General features: G+C 38.1%; 1 protein-coding gene across 1 annotated transcript in view; it reads right to left on the bottom strand.

Moving 5' to 3' along the window:
- Positions 1-576: 576 nt before the first annotated feature.
- LOC103126329 (doublecortin domain-containing protein 1) overlaps positions 577-21315 on the bottom strand; it is a 295249-nt gene continuing 274510 nt past the window's right edge. The window contains exons 25-26 of the mRNA XM_060176649.1: positions 7463-7613; positions 577-2172 (exon numbers count right to left, since the gene is read on the bottom strand). Coding sequence (XP_060032632.1) covers positions 2045-2172; positions 7463-7613 — 279 coding nt within the window. The 3' untranslated portion in view covers positions 577-2044. The remainder of the gene's footprint in view (positions 2173-7462; positions 7614-21315) is intronic.

Genomic DNA, 21315 nt, shown 5'->3' with positions numbered 1-21315 from the left:
TAGAAAGAGCCCTGTAGGTAAGAGCTTCATTGGCCTACTTTCTAACTGGGAGCAAGTTCCATAAGCTTTGCTTCAACTCTTGTTAATAAGAAAAGAAAGAGCAAAATGTGGTCTTTTTCTCTTGTGTCACAAAGGTGTTCTGAAAAGCCTTCACATCTCTAACATCACACAATATGTAAAAAACATCTGCAAAGCAGCACCGGGCTGTTGTTATACATCTCAGTGTGCTCTGGTTCTAGTGGTGTGAAAAGCAGTAACAATTGATTCATGCAGCCCTACTGATTTGCAGACCCTAGGAGTAAATACTAGGCCTTTCATAGTTATTAACATGAACTCCCTTCAGTGGGAAAGACCTACTGCTTTTGCAATCACATTAGAGTGGTGGACTGTGAAGCGAGCTCAGCTGAGTCATTCTGTACACACCCGGCCAGGTTGCAATTTATACTCAGCCAGAGCTGTGCGTGGTTTATAGAGGGAAAGAGAGAAGAGCATTTCTTTGGAAATATTCCACTAGGAACAGAAGAAAAGCTCTGACTTGTCACTGACAAAAAGAAAAAAAAAATCTTTATTGCAGGAAGAAACTGACAGACAAGTTTGCTTTTTGAAGAATCAAAACATAAGACTGAAGAGGATCTCCCATGATGATACGAAAAACTTTTTAGTGGTGCATATATTTCCCTAAGTCCTATTTTAGAAAAATGGTCTACGACTTTTGGTTACTATAAGTCTTTTTTTTGGATAGGACAGGACAGAAGAAGTTGAGAGGGGAGGGGAGGATAGAGAGAAGGAGAGAAAAGTCGACACCTGCAGACCTGCTTCACTGCCTGTGAAGTGATCCCCTCTGCTGGTGGGGAGCCAGAGACTTGAAATGGGATCCTTGCTCTGGTCCTTGCACTTCGTACTATGTGTGTTTAACTCTGTGTGCTATCGCATACCCCCCGACTACTATAAGTCTTTTACTGAGTCTTTAGATTGTATATGTTAGGAACTATGCAGCTTCACTCTAGCAAGTGGCATCTAGCTTTACTCCATAAAGTGTTCTACACTGTCACTACAGGTCAAACTGGAGGGAAGTTATAGAACAAAAGATTCATTCATGTGGCATTTGGTTACCACATGTCATTTCATTTTAGTTTAGCTGATGCAGCGTTTTAGCTTGGCTTTTTGGAAAATATTATGGTTAATCCATGTTTTCAATTTTGGTCAAACATCATGTTAGGTGGATCAAAACTTTTATTAACACATATTATATGTATTTCAGTTAAAATCAGTAATTTTGTGCTGGGAAGGTAGTTCACCTGGCTAGAGTGTCTGCTTTCCCATGCATGCAATCCATGTTTGAACAAGGCCTCCACTGCACTGGGGGAATCTTTAGTGCTGTGGTGTCTTTGTAAAAAATATTTATTTATTTATTCCCTTTTGCTGCCCTTGTTTTACTGTTGTAGTTATTATTTTCGTCATTATTGTTGAATAGGACAGAGAAAAATGGAGAGAGGAGGAGAAAACAGAGAGGGGGAGAGAAAAATAGACACCTGCAAACCTGCTTCACCACTAGTGAAGCAAATCCCCCTGCAGGTGGGGAGCCAGGGGCTGGAACCAGGATCCTTACGCAGGTCCTTGTGCTTTGTGCCACCTGCGCTTAACCCGCTACTTTACCGCCTAATTCCCTGTGCTGTGGTGTTTTCTCCTTCTGTCTGTCTGTTATTGTCTCTCCTTCAAACTGAAAAAGGCAGTCTGGAGTGGTGAAGCCCTGGCAAAAGAACGAACAAACAAAACAAAAACCTAGGGAGAAAATACACCTATGATAACTACTAACACTTTCTTGACTATTTTGGTTTTGCATTTCGAAGAGTGTCTCAGACATTAAATGGCATTCTATGTAAAATATGGATGGTTATAACTTTTAAAAGAGACACTATTATGAATAGTCATAATAAAAGAGACAATATTATGAATAGTCATAATATTGTAGCATGCATATAAATACGCACAAAAAGGTTAGGATAGCAATATATAGCATAAAACATAATGGCTGTGGTGGAAATTAATTGTGTAGATGTACCAGAGACATCAGCTTCCTGGATGGGGACACCATAATATCTGTGGCCTGAGGGCCCTGAAACCTTCGGATCCTTGCATAATTTGCTCTGACTTCCACCAATTTGTTTAACTCTGTTAAAGGAAAAAGAAAGAAAAAGTTACTTTGAGATGCAAGTCAATGTATTTATAGAAAATAATTAAAAATCCATGATGGTAAAAAACCAAAGATTCCTCAGAAATCCTTGACTTCCATGCTGACTCTCTCATTACACACTTGATTTGCTTATCACATCAGATTTGTGTTAACATTCTTTAAATTTCTTAAGAATGGCAGTTGCTACAGAGGGCTCTCTTCCAGGCTTTTTACAAAGTCTGAACTGGAAGCTAACCTACACATTGAAGCTACTGAAGAGAGTAAACACATCAGTGAGAATACTGTTCAAATTAGGTGAAAAAAGGCACAAAACACAATTTGATTGGGTATTGTGTGGCAAATACTATTCTAATGGCATTTGATTTTTTTTATCAGAACCAACTCTTATTTGCAGGACCCAATGGAATTCTTTAGTGATTAACTTCCACATACTAAATGTTTTTACATTATATTTCAAAACCTACTTTATTGTTGAATATTTAGTTTTGAAACTCCCAAGTGACTTATTTTTTACTATATAGTAAAGCCAGTAGATCTTAGCAAAGTCACAAGTGTAATAATTAATTGCCTTTCCAAAAATATATACATGCTAGTAACATTTCATTAAATTAAAAAGAAATTGACACCAAGAAATTGACTGCACGATAAATCCACGATTCTGGTGGTCACTCTTTCCTTTTCTTTCCTTTTTTCTTTTCTTTTTTCTTCTCTATTTGATAGGACAAAGAGAAGTTGAGAGGAAGGGATGATAGAGATAGTGAGTAAGAGAGATACCTGCAGCACTGCTTCATCATTCGTGAAGCTTCCCCCCTGCAGGTGGAGAAGTGGGCTTGAACCCAAGTCCTCACACTTGGTAAAGTATGCTTTCAACTAGGGCATGCCACCAGCTGGCCTATTCACCACTTTTAAAAAGTACTCTGAATATTTAGGTTTCTATTAATGTCTGTTTCTAACTCATTTCAGAAAAAAGAACATAAAGTGAACAAAAACAAGAGCGATAAAACACAAGATGCCAGCTCGTATAGTAAAGTAGTTTTCTAGGGCATCATTAATTTTTAAAAAATATTTATTTATTCCCTTTTGTTGCCCCTGTTGTTTTATTGTTGTAGTTATTATTGATGTCATTGTTGTTGGATAGGACAGAGAAAAATGGAGAGAGGAGGGGAAGACAAAGAGGGGGAGAGAAAGATAGACACCTGCAGACCTGCTTCACCTCCTGTGAAGTGACTCCCCTGCAGGTGGGGAGCCGGGGGCTGGAACCTGGATTCTTAAGCCGGTCCTTGCGCTTTGCACCACTTGTGCTTAACCTGTTGCACTACCCCTTCCCCGACTCCCTTAAATTTTTATAGATAAGATATCCTATGACATATTTCACCCACTGACAAAGACATAGATAACTTTTGGCAAACTCACTATGAAGGCTTGCAGAGGTAAAGAGTGAATTTTCACATCCCAAAAGCACCTGTGTTCATAAAATTGAAGGAGCAAACATGACCATTTATCTACACAGCCATGCTAAAGATTCACAGAAATAACATGGAGGAAGATGGTAGAGAGAATAATGTTTGCATTTTCCATTTTCTCTTTTCCTTTCATAACTCGTACTAGTTATCAAGCTTGCTTTGGGGAAGACTATCACATACCTTCCTGTTTTCTAGATAACCTTTTGGTTAGATTACCTGAGCATACTTGCTTTACTCATCATCCATGCACAATGAACACATGGAGGCCAGGCTGTGAGGATAGACAACCGGAAGTCATCCCAAGGGTTTGATAGATGAGGGATAGTGATGGGACTGGAAAGGTACCACCTACTACTCCACTTGCTTATTTACTATTCAACTGTATGACGATATTTCAAATGCATTCAAATCTACTTCCTAAAAATTATTTCAGGTAAGAAACGTTGACACACTTTTCTTAAAGGTATGTGCTTTGGTAACACAGAAAGCCATCACTTCTTCTTCTTCTAGCGTTTGCCCTTCTTCTGTAGCCAGTTAATGGCTTTGAAAGTGACTGGGATCCATGTGGATTCAGTCGGCTAGGAAGGATCGTCAGTTTCCCCAATGAATGGGTACTCACGGGATGTACCACGGGAAGGTCGATCCAATGCATCCTAATATTTACTGAAGATGAGAATACTGTCTGCTGTGTATTAAGCAGCCAAAGAATACAAAGACTGGAATCACTTGTTTAATGTGCATTGGTCTTGGAGGAATATTTGTGGTAGCCCTGAGAACTGTATTGTGTATCTCAATAAATCTTGGGCTTCCTAATTTTCAGTCTTTGTCCATATGCTTTGTCACTTCTGGGCTAAATGTGAAGATATGTTTGTAACTGTTTTTAAAGCCTTTGGTTTGTGTACCTCATTCATAACAAAGAAGTGACAATTTCATGGTGACTTTTAAAGAAATGATCTAATATTCAGTGCCCTTTAGTAGATTTTTCCTTCTAATTCTCTATTTTCCGTTATAGTGATAGCAGTACTTTCAAAAATTCTCTGAAAATTAATTTAAAAATTAATTTTAAAATATATAGGAAAAGAGAAAATAATTTAAAAATTAATTTTAGAATAAATAGGTTAAGAGAAAATAATTTGTTTTAAAATAGCAGTTTCCTTTTGGCTTTTTTTCTGAGTTAGCAAAGAAAAATATCAAAAAATATCAAATTAGGTAAGATAACAGCAAGACAAATAAGAATATACCTACTTATTACTGAAAAAGACAATCTAAAAACTGTATATTTATTACTAGTAACACACTAAGCTTTAAATATCTTAAACAGGGAGTTGGGTGATAGTGCAGTAGGTTAAGCGCAAGTGGCTCAAAGCTCAAGGACCAGCTTGAGGATTCCAGTTCCAGCCCCAGGATCCCCAACTCCAGGGAGTCACTTCATAAGCGGTGAAGCAGGTCTGCAGGTGTCTATCTTTCTCTCCCCCTCTCTGTCTTCCTCTCCTCTCTCCATTTCTCTCTGTCCTATCCAACAACAATGACATCAATAACAACAACAATAATAACTACAACAAATAGAAACAAGGGCAACAAAAGGGAATAAATAAACATCTAAAGATAAATAAATAAGTTAAATAAATAAATAAGTTAAACAGTAGGAAGTCAATGGACCCTCTCTTTCCCTAGATACTAAGGGACTATATTACCGTTGTTAATTACTCATTTGAGTCACATAATTTTTTTTTTTTTTGCCTCCAGGGTTATTGCTGGGGCTCAGTGCCTGCACCATGAATCCACTGCTCCTGGAGGACATTTTTTTCCCCCTTCTGTTGCCCTTGTTGTTATGTAGCCTTGCTGTGGTTATTATTGTTGTTGTTGATGTCATTCATTGTTGGATAGGACAGAGAGAACTGGAGAGAGGAGGGGAAGACAGAGAGGGGGAGAGAAAGAAAGACACCTGCAGACCTGCTTCACTGCCTGTGAAGCGACTCTCCTGAAGGAGGGGAGCCGGGGGCTCGAACTGGGACCCTTATGCCAGTCCTCACACTTTGTGCCACACGTGCTTAACCCTCTGTGCAACCTCCCAGTCCCAATTCACATAATTTTAAAGAATAAAATGATATTAAATTCACATGACAACTTTTATGTTTCTTTACAAAAAGCATTCCTCTTATTCTGATTTCATTGTATTGTATTTATTATGATCATATAATGAAATTTTCCTAGCAAAGGAGAAAATGGCACTTTGCTCCCATGAATTATTAGAAACTTGAAGTTCTGACATTTCTTTTCCATGTCTACCTGCCTTTTTTTTTCTTCTTCTTTCAGATTTTACATGTTCCTCCTTTATGGAGACTAATTTGTAAATGTTCAATTGATTTATATTATGGCTAATTTTGTCAGTTATGTTACATTCTAATGGTCTTATTGATTAACATCAATTATTTTATATTATGTACCCCAACATCAAGGAATTCCACTAATTTCTCAATAACCTGAAATTTGTGTACAAAAATGTGAGGCTATCCTTTGCTTCCTTCAACTATAAATAACACCCTGTCTGGGTACTGGATTCTTATGTTAAAATCTTTTCCTTTAAAAAGTTTCATTGTTTCTGCCCCATTTCCTTTGGTATTTATTGCAGCAAGATGAAAGCATAGGTATAATTTAGTCTTCTCTCCCATGAAATCCATACTTTTTATTTAGTTATTTTTAAATGTTAGTTTTTTTTTTTTTTTCATTAACTTTGACTTGTTCTGGAGACATGAGTATTTACAAGAGACAGTGTTTTCTGTTTGCTTGATCACTGCTGGTTTAATTTATCCAGGATTCCACTCTAGTAACGGCAGTAACATAGTTTTGATACCTAATTTTTTCATGTGTCAGATGTTTTAACTGTTCTTGTATGTTTTTATCTTATCCTTTCTCTATATCTTGTGCAATTTTTTCAAACTAGTCCTGACTACTTATTTGATTTTGTATAATACTGAATATTTTTCCCCCTCTTGTAAGATTAATTTTTTTGTAAACTGTTGACTTCTTTATTTCCTCACCTTCTCTGCTTGTTCATGTCTCCATTCCTTCCAGTTTGAGGCCCTATTATTTCTTTGACTAACTCTGCGACCTTGGTTATGATATTTAGCCTTTCCATTCCCATTTCTCACATCAACAAAAGGAGGATAATGATTATTTCCATAGGATGAAATTTAGGTTGTTCTTGGAAACATTTTAATAGAGTTACTTGTGCATAGAAAAATCTTCCAATAAATTATAGCTGCTATTATTGTTACTATCATTATTTCTGCCTGCATTTCATCAGTGTTCTTTCCAGTCTGTTAATGCATCTCCACCCCCTCTTTCTGGTAGTCATTTTTACTGAATTGGGAGAAGCCCAAAATGTACTCTTGGTATCTTCAGATGAGGTTCTTTAGAATTTCCTAAAATGAGGTACTTTGATAAGAATGAAGACTGACAGAGTTTTGAGTTCTTTGGAGCACTTGCGTCATTAGTGCTGTTTCAGCACATAAATATATCAATTCAGCTTTAGTGAGTTGAGTAGAAAAGCATGGAAGAATATATTCATTAAAAAATTATCATGGTGCAGTGGGGGTAGATAGCATAATGGTTATTCAAAGAGACTCTCATGCCAGAGACTCCAAAGTCCCAGCTTCAATCCCTTACACCATCATAAGCTAGAGCTGAGCAGTGCTCTGGTAAATGAGAAAAAAAATTATCATGGTGGGTTATAAAATTTATTGATTTGATTCTGAAGAAGAGACATAAAACTGAGTCTATGAAAAAGTAACAACACCCATACCTTTTTGAGTTATAAAGCCATGTCCTGTGGACACACAGATGACCATGTCTCTCTCTACATCATCCCAGGACTGAATCAGCTCTCCATCTGGGGTGTACATTGTCTTGGCTGGGTGGGGCATTTTGAGTCTAAAGGAACAGTCATCTAGTAGCTGAAACACAAAGGGACAGGCATATTGGCTGCTGGGAAATCACATTATAACTTATTTTTACTTATTTATTTATTTAATTTATTTATTGCCTGCAGGGATATTGCTGGGGCTTGGTGCCTGCAATACGAATCCACTGCTCCTGGAAGTCATTTTCCACATTTTGTTGCCCATATTGCTGTTATAGTTATTATTTCCATTGCTGTTGTTGTTGCTGGATTGGACAGGGAGAAATCGAGAGGAAGGGAAGACAGAAAGGGGGAGAGAAAGATAGACACCTGCAGACCTGCTTCATTGCTCACAAAGCAACCCCCCCACCTGCAGGTGGGGAGCTGGGGGCTTGAACCAGGATCCTTAAGCTGGTCCTTAAGCTTGCCATGTGCATTTAACCCACTGTGCTACCACTGGGCCCCCACAATATAACTTATAAAAAAGCCCAACTTTTTCAAGAGAACTATTACTCCAGTTTCAGCATTCATTTTGCTTGTAATTTTCAGAAACACTTATTGAAGAACATATAAAAGTTCACTAAAATCATTAAATAATAAGAAACTTCAGTGCTTTTCAGAGAATTTTCATTGCAATTTTCTACTTTCCCTTATCAAGCAAGGAATAATAAGGACAAAAATACTCAGCTAGAAGTGCGATCTAGGTGGGTTATGGGTTCAGGTAACCTCACTATGAAAGAATCTTCAAGTATATAATTAAAAAATTTAGACTAAAACCTTCCTGACTCTAAGATTAGAAAGTCTTTTATTTTTTTCTTAGTAAAATTTAAAACTATCTGAAAAAACCTTTTGTATTTTTCTTTGAAATATTAAACAAAAAGATAAACAGATGCCAAATGTTAACAAATCAGAAATATTAATCTACACTGCAAAATGCCTAAAGGTGATTGTATTCAAGTATGACTGAGTCTGTTTTTATATATATATATTTATTTTCCCTTTTGTTGCCCTTGTTTTATTGTTGTAGTTATTGATGTCGTCATTGTTGGATAGGACAGAGAGAAATAGAGAGAGGAAGGGAAGACAGAGAGGGGGAGAGAAAGGTAGACACCTGCAGACTTGCTTCACCACCTGTGAAGTGACTCCCCTGCATGTGGAGGCTCGAACCGGGATCCTTACACCGGTCCTTGTGCTTTGTGCCACCTGCGCTCAACCCACTGCACTACCACCCAACTATGACTGAGACTTCTAAGATAAAGTAATAAAAGTAATCAGGTAGAGGGGGAAAGATAGCTCATCTATATAGAGTGCGTACCTTATCATAGTCAGTGTTTTGGGTCTAGCCCTAGTCAACATGGGCTAGACTCCCCAACTGCAGGGGAGTCGCTTCCCAGGTGGTGAAGCAGGTCTGCAGGTTTCTATCTTTCTCTCCCCCTCTCTGTCTTCCCCTCCTCTCTCCACTTCTCTCTGTCCTATCCAACAACAATGACATTAATAATAACTACAACAATAAAACAACAAGGGCAACAAAAGGGAATAAATAAAATTTTTTAAAAAACTCACAATTTTCAAGTGTGACTTCTTGAGTTTCCAATGTTGCTGCCCTAAATTGACATCAAAGACACTGAATCAGTCTGGTAACTCAAGACAAAATCTCCCATCCCTCACTAAGATTATGAACAGGGATATTTCTATATCCATTAGCCACATTGTGTCCTGCTGACACAACAACAAAAACCATATTAAATATGGAAACAGACTAAGAAATTCACAGACAGCAATGACAGAAACCCCAAATGACCAGACAGGCACAGATATAGAAAAAATAACAGAGATACAGTTCAAAAAACTCATTATGAAATCAGTTCAAGAAATTAAAGTTAAGATTCAAGAACTCAGTAATTATTTTACCAAAGAATTAAAAAGCACAGGAAAAAAATCTGAAAAGAACTGTAGGATGTAAAAGACATTTTAAATGCAATTCAGGTTGAGGTAAAAGGCATAAAAAGTAGATATGACCAAGTGGAGGAGAGAATATCAAAACTAGAAGACACAACCACCATATTCTGTGAATTAAAAACTTTTGTAGAGGAAAGGTTTAGCAAAATTGAAGCATTCTAAATGAAATGAGACTCCATCAGAAAGACAAACATCAGAGTTATTGGGATCTCTGAGGAAAAAGAGAGGGAGAGAGGAGAGAGGAGAAGAGAACATAGTCAAAGAAATTTTAGCAGATTTGAGCAACATTCAAAATATAGAAATCCAAGGTGAATACACACCTAAATTTTCAATACAAAATGACACACACCAAAACACATTATTGCAAAACTACCCAAAACCATGGGTAAGGAAAAAATACTGCAGGCTGCCAGGGAAAGGAAGAAAGTCACATACAAAGGCAAAACCATCTGGCTTTCATTGGATTTCTCATCAAAAAGATAAGCAGTAAGGAGGGATTGGAATGGGATACTCAAAGTATTAAAAGATAAGGATTCTAGCTATGAATTCTATAGTCTGATCAATTATCCTTAAAACATGAAGGAGAAATAAAGATCTTTTCAAACATTCAGAAACTGAAAGAATTTGCCACTACCAACCCTGCCTTGCAAGAATTATTGAAAGGAATCCTGCATGAAAAAAAAAAAAAGAAGAAGCAAAGGAATTTCAACTTTTAATGATCAGTATTATAATAGAACTAGGAACATAATAACATCAGAGAAGACCAGACACAAGAAAGGGGAGAGAAAAGTAGAATCACACAGTCCAGTGGTGGTAAATCAAGGTCAACTTAACAAAGACTCTTGTAAATATTGTAGTTAGACATGATAGTCATGATAACCACAAATATAACACAAAGACAAATAGAAAAATGTATGTCCAGTAGGCAAGACCATTATAAAGAACCATACACATAAAAGAGCAAGCAGAAATAAATAGGTAAAGAACAAACAAGAACATAAAGTAATGCCAAAACAAAAACCAGAATGGCTATAAGCAAACCACATTTATAAATAACCATCCTAAATGTGAATGATTTAAATTTTCCAGTTAAAAGATTTAAAGTGACTAAATGAATTAAAAAGCAAGACCGATCTATTCTGTGTCTCCAGGAAACACCATCCAAAAGAAAGACAAACAGAAGCTCCTAGTGACAGGCTGGAACAAGGTATTCCAAGCCAATAATGCAAACAAAAGGACAGAAACAGCTATTCTAACACCAGATAAATTGGACTTTCAAACAAAGAAGGTGAAAAACGACAGACTGGTCAGAGGATAAATCCAACAGGAAGACATAACTATCATCAAAATATATGCTTCCAGTGTGCATGCACCCAAAATTAATAAAAAAAAAAAAAAGTACTTTCTGGCCTTAAGGGAGATGCTAACAACAGCACAGTATTAGCTGGAAATTTTAACATACCACTCACAGCAAGAAACAGATGAGCAGGACAAAAAAAGCAACAAGGAAATAGAGGCCTTATGAAGTCATGGATAAGATGAACTTATCAGATATATTCAGAATCTTGTATCCCCCCAAAACAGAATATACATGTTTCTCAAGTGCACATGGAAAATTCTCATGGGTCTACCACGTGTTGGGAAATAAAGACAGCCTATTAAGACATATTTATTAAATATGTGAATATTGAACCATAAAAAGTATCTTTTCTGACATGAGGTGGTAAGGTTAGAAATCACCCACAAGGTCCATGATTGCTCAACAATTTGTTTGGCTTCGTATGTTAACTCTCTTTTCAGTCACCAGGTTCCAGATGTCATCAGGATGCTGGCCAGGCTTCCCTGGACTGAAGACCCCACCAGTATGTCCTGGAGCTCCGCTTCCCCAGAGACCCATCCTACTAGGGAAGGAGAGAGGCAGACTGGGAGTATGGACGGACCAGTCAACGCCCATGTTCAGCGGGGAAGCAATTACAGAAGCCAGACCTTCTACCTTCTGCAACCCACAATGACCCTGGCTCCATGCTCCCAGAGGGATAGAGAATGGGAAAGCTATCAGGGGAGGGGGTGGGATATGGAGATTGTGTGGTGGGAATTGTGTGGAATTGTACCCCTGCTACCCTATGGTTTTGTCAATTAATCCTTTCTTAAATAAAAAAGAAAAAAAAAGAAATCACTCACAAAAAGAACCAAAGAAATACACCTAAACTATGGACACTAAACAATACACTTCTGAATAATACTTGGGCAATTAATTGATGAAATCAAAAGAGAAACTAAAAATTACTTGGAGAACAATGAAAATGAAGAGGCTAACTACTAGATCCTACGGGGTGTGGCAAAAACTATCATAAAATGGGAAGTTTATATCAATACAGGCCTATATTAACAAACAGCAAAGATCTCAAGAAAGCTACCTACTGTCACAACCCTAGTCAGTCACCTAGACAAAGAGCAACAAAGAGACCCAAAAGTCAGCTGGAAGAAGGGAATAGTCAAAATCAGCACAAAAATTAATGAAATAGAATCCATAAAGATATTCCAAAAGATTAATGAAACCAAGATCAGTTCCTTGAAAGAATAAATACAATAGATAACACTAGCTAGACTCACAAAAAAAAAAAAAAGAGAGAAAGCTATGGCACAATCAGGAGCAAGAGAAATAAAAGTACAACTGAAGATGGGGAGATACAAAGAATTATCTGCGAATATTATGAACATTTTTATGGAAATAAATTGTACAACCTAGATGAAACGGATACAATCTCATTGGATCTACTGCGATAACAGTAATAAAAAAATTACAACTATACAGTGATCACAAGCATGCATATTCTAAATTCATAACTATAAGCTGTGATTGCTAATTTTCCAATTACTTCTTGGTGTTTGTAAATTATTATTTTTATATTTATTTTCCCTTTTGTTGACCTTGTTTTTTAAATTTTTTTTCTTTTTTACTTAAGAAAGGATTAATTAACAAAACCATAGGGTAGCAGGGGTACAACTCCACACAATTCCCACCACCCAATCTCCATATCCCACCCCCTCCACTGATAGCTTTCCCATTCTCTATCACTCTGGGAGCATGGACTCAGGGTCATTGTGGGTTGCAGAAGGTAGAAGGTCTGGCTTCTGTAATTGCTTCCCCGCTGAACATGGGCGTTGACTGGTCAGTCCATACTCCTAGTCTGCTTCTCTCTTTCCCTAGTAGGGTGGGTCTCCGGAGAAGCGGAGCTCCAGGACACATTGGTGGGGTCTTCAGTCCAGGGAAGCCTGGCAGGCATCCTGATGACATCTGGCACCTGGTGACCGAGTAATGAAGCTGAAGGGTTGTCATTCCACATGTGAAGTCTCTGGACACAGTCTGAAGTGAAGCATGTGGAGGTGGCAATCGTTGCGTTGGTTAGGTGATCGGCAGATGCAATATTATTTGATATGGATTGGGAGAGGCATATGGGAAAGTTGGCCCTATCCAAGGGTTCCAGGACTGGAGGAAGTAGAGGCTCTATAGTGGAGATGTGAGGTTCCTGCTGTCTTAGGGTTCAAAAAGACAATCGATAGTTAATGTTATCATCACATTATTTGGTAATTGGGTTAACTGAGAAAGTCCTATTGTTACGGTTTGCTGTACAGTACCCAGTATCTTGTATATAGCTGTGCTATTGGATGCCTCTGACTACTTGGTCTAGGCTTTTGAGAGAGTCTGCATATCAGTTACACAACCTATATATTAAAAAGATTCAGTTTGTGTTTTGAAAAACTTCGAGACATACAATTAATTTTCCCCCTCTCATATTAACTAGTGATTTATATGACTACATTTTACTAGGAGTGTACATAAACACCATTCCCACCACCAAAAGATTGTGTGACCCATCCCTCCCACCCACTCCCACCCCCCACTGGCCCAGGAAGCTGCATGTCTACCCCTCGCCACAGGGTTTTTACTTTGGTGCCCTACTTACAATTTGGTCAGGTCCTGCTTTTAGTTTCCCTTTCATATCTTCTTACTCAACTTCTGTTGATGAGTGGGATAATCCCATACTCATCTTTACCTTTCTGATTTAGCTCACTTAACATAATTCCTTCTAGCTCTGTCCAAGATGGGTCAGAGAAGGTGGGTTCATTGTTTTTGATAGCTGCATAGTATTCCATTGCGTATATATACCACAGCTTTCTCAGCCACTCATCTGGTGCTGGGAACCTGGGTTGCTTCCAGGTTTTAGCTATTATGAATTGTACTGCTATGAACATAGGAGTACACACCTCTTTTTGGTTGGGTGTTATGGAGTCGTTGGGGTATAACCCCAGGAGAGGAATTACTGGATCATATGGAAGGTCCATGTCTAGCCTTCTGAGAGTTTTCCAGACTGCTCTCCACAGAGGCTGTACCAATTTACATTCCCACCAGCAATGTAAAAGGGTTCCTCTGTCCCCACATCCTCTCCAGCATTTGTTGCTGCTGTTCTTTTTGATGTATGCCATTCTTACAGGAATGAGGTGGTATCTTAGTGTTGTCTTAATTTGCATTTCTCTGACAATCAGTGACCTAGAGCAATTTTTCATGTGTTTGTTAGCCTTTTGGATCTCCTCTGAGGTGAAAGTTTTGTTCATATCCTCTGCCCATTTTTGGATGGGGTCATTTGCTTTTTTGGTGCTAAGTTTGCTGAGCTCTTTATATATTTTGGTGATTAGTTTCTTGTCTGATGTATGGCATGTGAAGATCTTCTCCCATTCTGTGAGGGGTCTCTTTGTTTGTGTGGTAGTTTCTTTGGATGTGCAGAAGCTTTTCAATTTCATGTAGTCCCATTGGTTTGTTTCTGCTTTAGTATTCCTTGCAATTGGGTTTGATTCCTCAAAGATGTCCTTGAGGTGTAGGTGGGAAACTGTTTTACCAATGTTTTCCTCTAAGTATTTGATTGTTTCTGGTCTGAAATCCAGGTCTTCGATACATTTGGAGTTGATTTTTGTTTCTGACCCTTTAACTGTTGTTTGTCTAAGTAGGTTTTGATCCCTCCATCTAGTTTGAATGAATGTCTAGCAGGATATATTATCCTTGGTTGAAACCCTTTTTCATTCAGGGCTCCATAGATATTTTGCCATTCTCTTCTGGCTTTTAGAGTTTGAATGGAGAAGTCTGCAGATAAGCTTATGGGTTTTCCCTTGTATGTGACTTTTTGTTTCTTTCTTGCAGCCTTTAGGATACTTTCTTTATCCTTACTTCTGCTCATTGAGACTATGATGTGTCTTGGTGTCTTCAGGTCTGGGTTGATTCTGTTTGGTACTCTCTGGGCCTCTTGAATCTTGATGTCCTTTCTGTTATTCAGGTCTGGGAGGTTTTCTTCTATTATTTCCTCTAGATTGTTTGCTTCCCCTTCCTCTCTTTCTTCCTCTGGCAGGCCAATTATATGAATGTTACTTCTTTTGAGATCATCCCATATGTCTCTGTTGTTGTTTTCAGTGTCTCTCAATCTCTTTTTAAGCCCTTTCACCTCTTATTTTTCTCTAGCTCATCCTCTGTCTAATTCTGTTTTCTGCTTCTGTTAGTCTGCTTTCCCTTGTCTCAGCTTCTTTCTTCATTACAGCTATTTCAGCTTTCAGTTCTCTAATTGCCTCAAGATAATCAGTATTTTCCTTGGGGGTCTCAACTGTTGTTTCCCTAATACTGCCATTCTTTCCTCCAATGTTGTTATCATTTCTGTGATTAATAAGTTTATTATTGCTTTCATACTTTTCTTATCTATGGTTACTTCTGGCTGATTTGTAGTTTCTTCTGGGCTCTTGTCTTCATTCATTGGAGTAGCAGTTTTATTTGTTTTTGATCTACCCATTTTTTTTATTTATGTGTTTCTTTTCTATGCTCTGTTGTTCCTCAGTTGCTATGTCTTGAGTACAAGCAATACTGTACTAAATACCTTTATGACAATTGTACTCACCAACCTCAGGAAATACAGCAGCAACTGAAGCAAGTATTGAAGCATATTAATCACTACCAGTTAGCCAAACAATTTCTCCAGTCCGTGAAAAAATAGTAACCAAATCCCAGTGAAGAAGAAAGAGAAAAGAAAGAAGGGATAGCAAAAATAGACAGTTTCGCAAATCTACTATCCACTGTATATTCTAGGGGTAACAAGAGGGGAAAGGGAACTAGAGCAGAGATACACACATAGAGAGTCCACTCTGAATCAGATTTCTTCCCCAAAATAATTCACAAATTCAGAAAGGCAAAGAAGGAAGGAAGAAGTGTATGACAAGATAAAAAAAAAAAAGAAAAAAGAGACAAGAGAGAAAAAAGAGAAAAGATAAGAAAAAGAGCTGTAATTAAAGAGCAGTGAAAGGAAAGATTTTTTGATTACTTTATTTTTAATTTAATTTAATTTAATTTTTTTAATTAGCTAGGAGGAGGAGGGAGGGGAGAGTCTGTAGAGGAGGTAGGAGTAACGAGACAAGTTCCTCCCACAATAGATAAGATGCCCACTACCCTAGCAATGAAAGATACCCTAAGAGTTAATTCTGATCAACCTAAAGGGGGGTAAGATATATGCCTTTATATAATATTAATAGTAAAATATAGCAGGTTAAAAAAAAAACCCTGTCCCAGATTACCTCAAACCTCATGATCAGAGGCAGCTGATTGTTAAGAAAGGGGAAAAAAAACAAAAAACCTCAGGACTAGACAAGGATAGCTGAAATAGACAGTTATGCAAATCTACTATCCACTGTATATTCTAGGGGTAGCTAAAGGAGGAAGGGAAGTTGAGCAGAGACACTCGCAGTGAGAGTCCAACTCTCAGTTAGAATTCTTCCCTAAAATAATTCCCAAATGTGTATCAGTGAATTCAAAAAAGCATACTGTTTGGTTGTGTTAGGGATGCGGCCTGTGGCTTTGGAAGCTGTAGGATTAGGGAAGAAAGAAAGACAAGAATGAGAAAAAGAAAAAAAAAGAAAGTGAGAGAGAAAAAAGAAAAAGATAAGAAAAAGAACAGTCATAAAAGAGCGGTGAAAGGAAATTTATTATTAATTATTTAATTAATTATGCGGGGTGAGGTGGGGGGGTTGGCTACTTAGAAAGAAAAAAGGCCAGAGGTTTCAGAAGGGTATAGACTTAGAATGAATGATACTCCCTGGTGGGACTGGAATCTTGGTAAAGAAAGACGCTCAGCAAGGGAGCCTGCTAGGAGCTGGTCCCCAGGGACTGGTTATGGAGGGGGGAAGGGGAGGAGGTGTGCTTAATAATTTTAAAAGAAAAAAATTTCCTTGCTCCTGCCTGATTGCTATGGAGCAATCAGGCAGGAGCAAGGAATTAAAGGAATACAGATTGGAAGAGAAGAAGTCAAACTCTCCTTATTTGCAGATGACATGATAGTATAAATGGAAAAACCTAAGGAATCTAGCAAGAAGCTTTTGGAAATCATCAGGCAATACAGTAATGTGTCAGGCTATAAAATTAACATTCAAAAGTCAGTGGCATTCCTCTATGCAAACACTAAGTTAGAAGAAATTGAAATCCAGAAATCAGTTCCTTTTTCTATAGCAACAAAAACAATAAAATATCTAGGAATAAACCTAACCAAAGAAGTGAAAGACTTGTATACTGAAAATTATGAGTCACTACTCAAAGAAATTGAAAAAGACACAAAGAAGTGGAAAGATATTCCATGCTCATGGGTTGGAAGAATTAACATCATCAAAATGAATATATTACCCAGAGCCATCTACAAATTTAATGCTATCCCCATCAAGATCCCAAGCACATTTTTTAGGAGAATAGAAAAAATGCTACAAATGTTTATCTGGAACCAGAAAAGACCTAGAATTGCCAAAACAATCTTGAGAAAAAAGAACAAAACCGGAGGCATCACACTGCCAGATCTCAAACTATATTATAGGGCCATTGTCATCAAAACTGCTTGGTACTGGAACATGAACAGACACACTGACCAGTGTAATAGAATTGAGAGCCCAGAAATGAGGCCCCACACCTATGGACATCTAATCTTTGACAAAGGGGCCCAGACTATTACATGGGGAAAGCAGAGTCTCTTCAACAAATGGTGTTGGAAACAATGGGTTGAAACATGCAGAAGAATGAAGCTGAATCACTGTATTTCACCAAATACAAAAGTAAATTCCAAGTGGATCAAGGACTTGGATGTTAGACCAGAAACTATCAGATACTTAGAGGAAAATATTGGAAGAACTTTTTTCCGCATAAATTTTAAAGACATTTTCAATGAAACGAATCCAATTACAAGGAAGACTAAGGCAAGTATAAACCTATGGGACTACATCAAATTAAAAAGCTTCTTCACAGCAAAAGAAACCACTACCCAAATCAAGAGACCCCTCACAGAATGGGAGAAGATCTTTACATGCCATACATCAGATAAGAGTTTAATAACCAACATATATAAAGAGCTTACCAGACTCAACAACAAGACAACAAATAACCCCATCCAAAAATGGGGGGAGGAACTGGACAGAATATTCACCACAGAAGAGATCCAAAAGGCCAAGAAACACATGAAAAAATGCTCCAAGTCTCTGATTGTCAGAGAAATGCAAATCAAGACAACAATGAGATATCACTTCACTCCTGTGAGAATGTCACACATCAGAAAAGGTAACAGCAGCAAATGCTGGAGAGGATGTGGGGTCAAAGGAACCCTCCTGCACTGCTGGTGGGAATGTCAATTGGTCCAACCTCTGTGGAGAACAGTCTGGAGAACTCTCAGAAGGCTAGAAATGGACCTACCCTATGACCCTGCAATTCTCCTCCTGGGGATATATCCTAAGGAACCCAACACATCCATCCAAAAAGATCTGTGTACACATATGTTCTTGGCAGCACAATTTGTAATAGCCAAAACCTGGAAGCAACCCAGGTGTCCAACAACAGATGAGTGGCTGAGCAAGTTTTGGTATATATACACAATGGAATACTACTCAGCTGTAAAAAATGGTGACTTCACCATTTTCAGCCGATCTTGGATGGACTTTGAAAAAATCATGTTGAGTGAAATAAGTCAGAAACAGAAGGATGAATATGGGATGATATCACTCTCAGGCCGAAGTTGAAAAACAAGATTAGAAAAGAAAACACAAGTCGAACCTAAAATGGAATTGGAGTATTACACCAAAGTAAAAGACTCTGGGGTGGGTGGGTGGGTGGGTGGGGAGAATACAGGTCCATGAAAAATGATGAATGAAATAGTGGGGGTTGTATTGCTAAATGGGAATCTGGGGAATGTTATGCATGTAAAAAAAAAAAAAAGGAAGAAGAAGTAGAAACGCAAAGAAAAAAAAAAAAAGAAAAAAATTTATTTTCCCTTTTTTTCTACTCAATTTTTTAACCCAAATTAAGTTATAGTCACCTCCTTGATTTCACCGCTAGGACCCCTTATTGACTGGCCTACTAAAGGCAGAAAATCCTACTGTTTCCAGAAGATGTGGTCAGAGCTCAAGCCACTAGCAGCTTCTCAGTCCGCCATCTTCCGGGAACCCCTTCTTTTTAAATTTTTTATTGTTGTTGTAGTTATTATTGATGTCGTAGTTGTTAGGACAGAGAGAAATGGCGAGAGTAGGGGAAGTTAGAGAAGGGAAGAGAAAGAAAGACACCTGCAGACCTGCTTCACCACCTGTGAAGTGATTCCCCTGCAGGTGGGGAACCAGGGGCTTGAACCGGGATCCTTATGCCGGCCCCTGCGCTTTGCGCCACGTGCATTTAACCCACTGCGCCACTGCCCGACTCCCTCAAAATAGATTTTAAAACTATTCATTTTTAAGAATAAGTAGATTCTAAAATATCTAGTCCACTTAATTCTGTTTTACAAATGCATCTACATTTATGTAATTATCTTTTCTAAAGTGCCTATATAAATCAAATGTGTGGTTTTTCCATGAGCACCAGTCCATAACAAAGGAAAAGTAAGTACACTGTGCATAATTCCTCACATACAATCTATTTCTGTGAGTCAGTTTTTACACACCAGGCCATTTTAGGGAAATAAACACCAGGGTCACAGAACTATTTCTATTTCCTATGGGTTTGAAGTGTTTACCTTTACAAATTTGAAGGACATGTTTCTCATTCTTTCAGTTTCTACTCATGAATTCAGAACTATGCCTGAGAAAGAGCACACTGATTCTGAGATCCTGTAGAATCAGAGAAATGTTGCAGGGATGGGAGAAGACAAATGGTTCAGTACCATAAAAGGAGGGGCCCTGGGCTATCATAAATCAGAAAGATGTTGGCCCTGAAGAAAGAGCCACTAACACTGGAGAGGGATGCTCCTTGGTGCACAGATGACAGATGAGCTACACTAGTTGAAGATGAGAGTTGCTCCGGCAATGTTCAAAGAGTGGGTGGGAACAATGTGGTTAAATCATCCAGAATAGCCACTGCAGTAAAGGAAATTTGAGACTGAGACTGTACTAGATGGGATTCAAGTACCATCTGGGGGGTTCATTACAGAGAGTAGAAAGGAGCACTTTGAAATGTAATGTGTTCTGTGCCATGTTTTTTTTTTTTCTAGTAAAAATACCAACCACTGAAACTTGGAACTTCTTTGAAATTGGAGTCATTAGCCAATCCCCCTGGTGAAATCTGAACTTTACTCCTCCTATTGTCTATGTCTTTCATACTCACAATTCAGTCTCCAGAAATGTTCTTTATTTCTTCTCTTTTAAAGATTCATTTAATTTTAATCAATTAAAAAGAATAAATCATGAGACCCTGAGACAACATGACAAATCTGAAAAGCCTGATCAATCAAAAGATGCCAGGTACATTCTTGCATGATTCTACTGGCAAGAAAATGTTTAAAAAGGTTATTTCAATATATAGTGACGAAAGAAAGAAAGAAAGAAAGAAAGAAAGAAAGAAAGAAAGAAAGAAAGAAAGGAAGAAAGCGGTGCCAATAGTTGTCTGGGGCCAGTGGTGGCAGTAAGGGTTGACTATCAGGAGGCATAAGGGGTGATGGAAAAGTTCTCTGTATTTGATTCACTGTAAACAATTAACATAGTTACATAGTTATATGTATTTGTTGGCTTGGGGAGATAGCATAAAGGTTATGTAAAAAGACCTCCATGCCATAGGCAACAAAAATCCTATATTCAACCCCCAAAACCACCATAAGCCAGAGTTGAGCAGTGTTCTACGGGGAAAAAAAGTTGTCTACATTTGTCAAAGCACAGTAAATTTCATGATTAAAGTGTGTGTGTGTGTGTGTGTGTGTGTGTGTGTGTGTGTATGTTTTACAGAGACTGGACCTCTTTCATGCAGTTTCATGATCCCTGTACTGCTTTTACTTTTCTTTCTTTCTTTTTCTTTTTCTTCCTTCCACTTCTTTTTACTTTATTCCAGACAGAGAATGAAAAGCAGAGAAGAAGAAAGACTACAACATTGTTTCACCACTTGTGCAGCTTCCCTTTGCATGGTGGTCCTATATCATGGTGGGGGCTTGAACCTGGATCTTTCTGCATGATAAATTATGTGTTGTACCAGGTAAGCTGTCTCCTTTTATTTAATCACTAGGTTTATTTATTTATTGGATAGAGACAGCCAGAAATCAAGAGGGAGGAGGGAGATATAGAGGGAGAAGGGAAGAGAGACACCTGCAGCACTGCTTCACCACTGGCAAAGCTTTCTTCATAGAGGTGGGACTGAGGGCTTGCACTGTCTGTGCTTAACCCAATGCACCACTGCCCAATCCCCAAGGAGCTGAGGGCTTGAACCTGGGTCCTTGCACAATGGAATATGTGCACTCAACCAGGTGCACCACTACCTGGCCCTC

The sequence above is a fragment of the Erinaceus europaeus genome, chromosome 17 (assembly GCF_950295315.1).
Source record: "Erinaceus europaeus chromosome 17, mEriEur2.1, whole genome shotgun sequence".
Taxonomy (NCBI): domain Eukaryota; kingdom Metazoa; phylum Chordata; class Mammalia; order Eulipotyphla; family Erinaceidae; genus Erinaceus; species Erinaceus europaeus.
The sequence above is the reverse complement of the archived record's forward strand: the minus strand, read 5'-3'. Positions and strand labels throughout refer to the sequence as shown.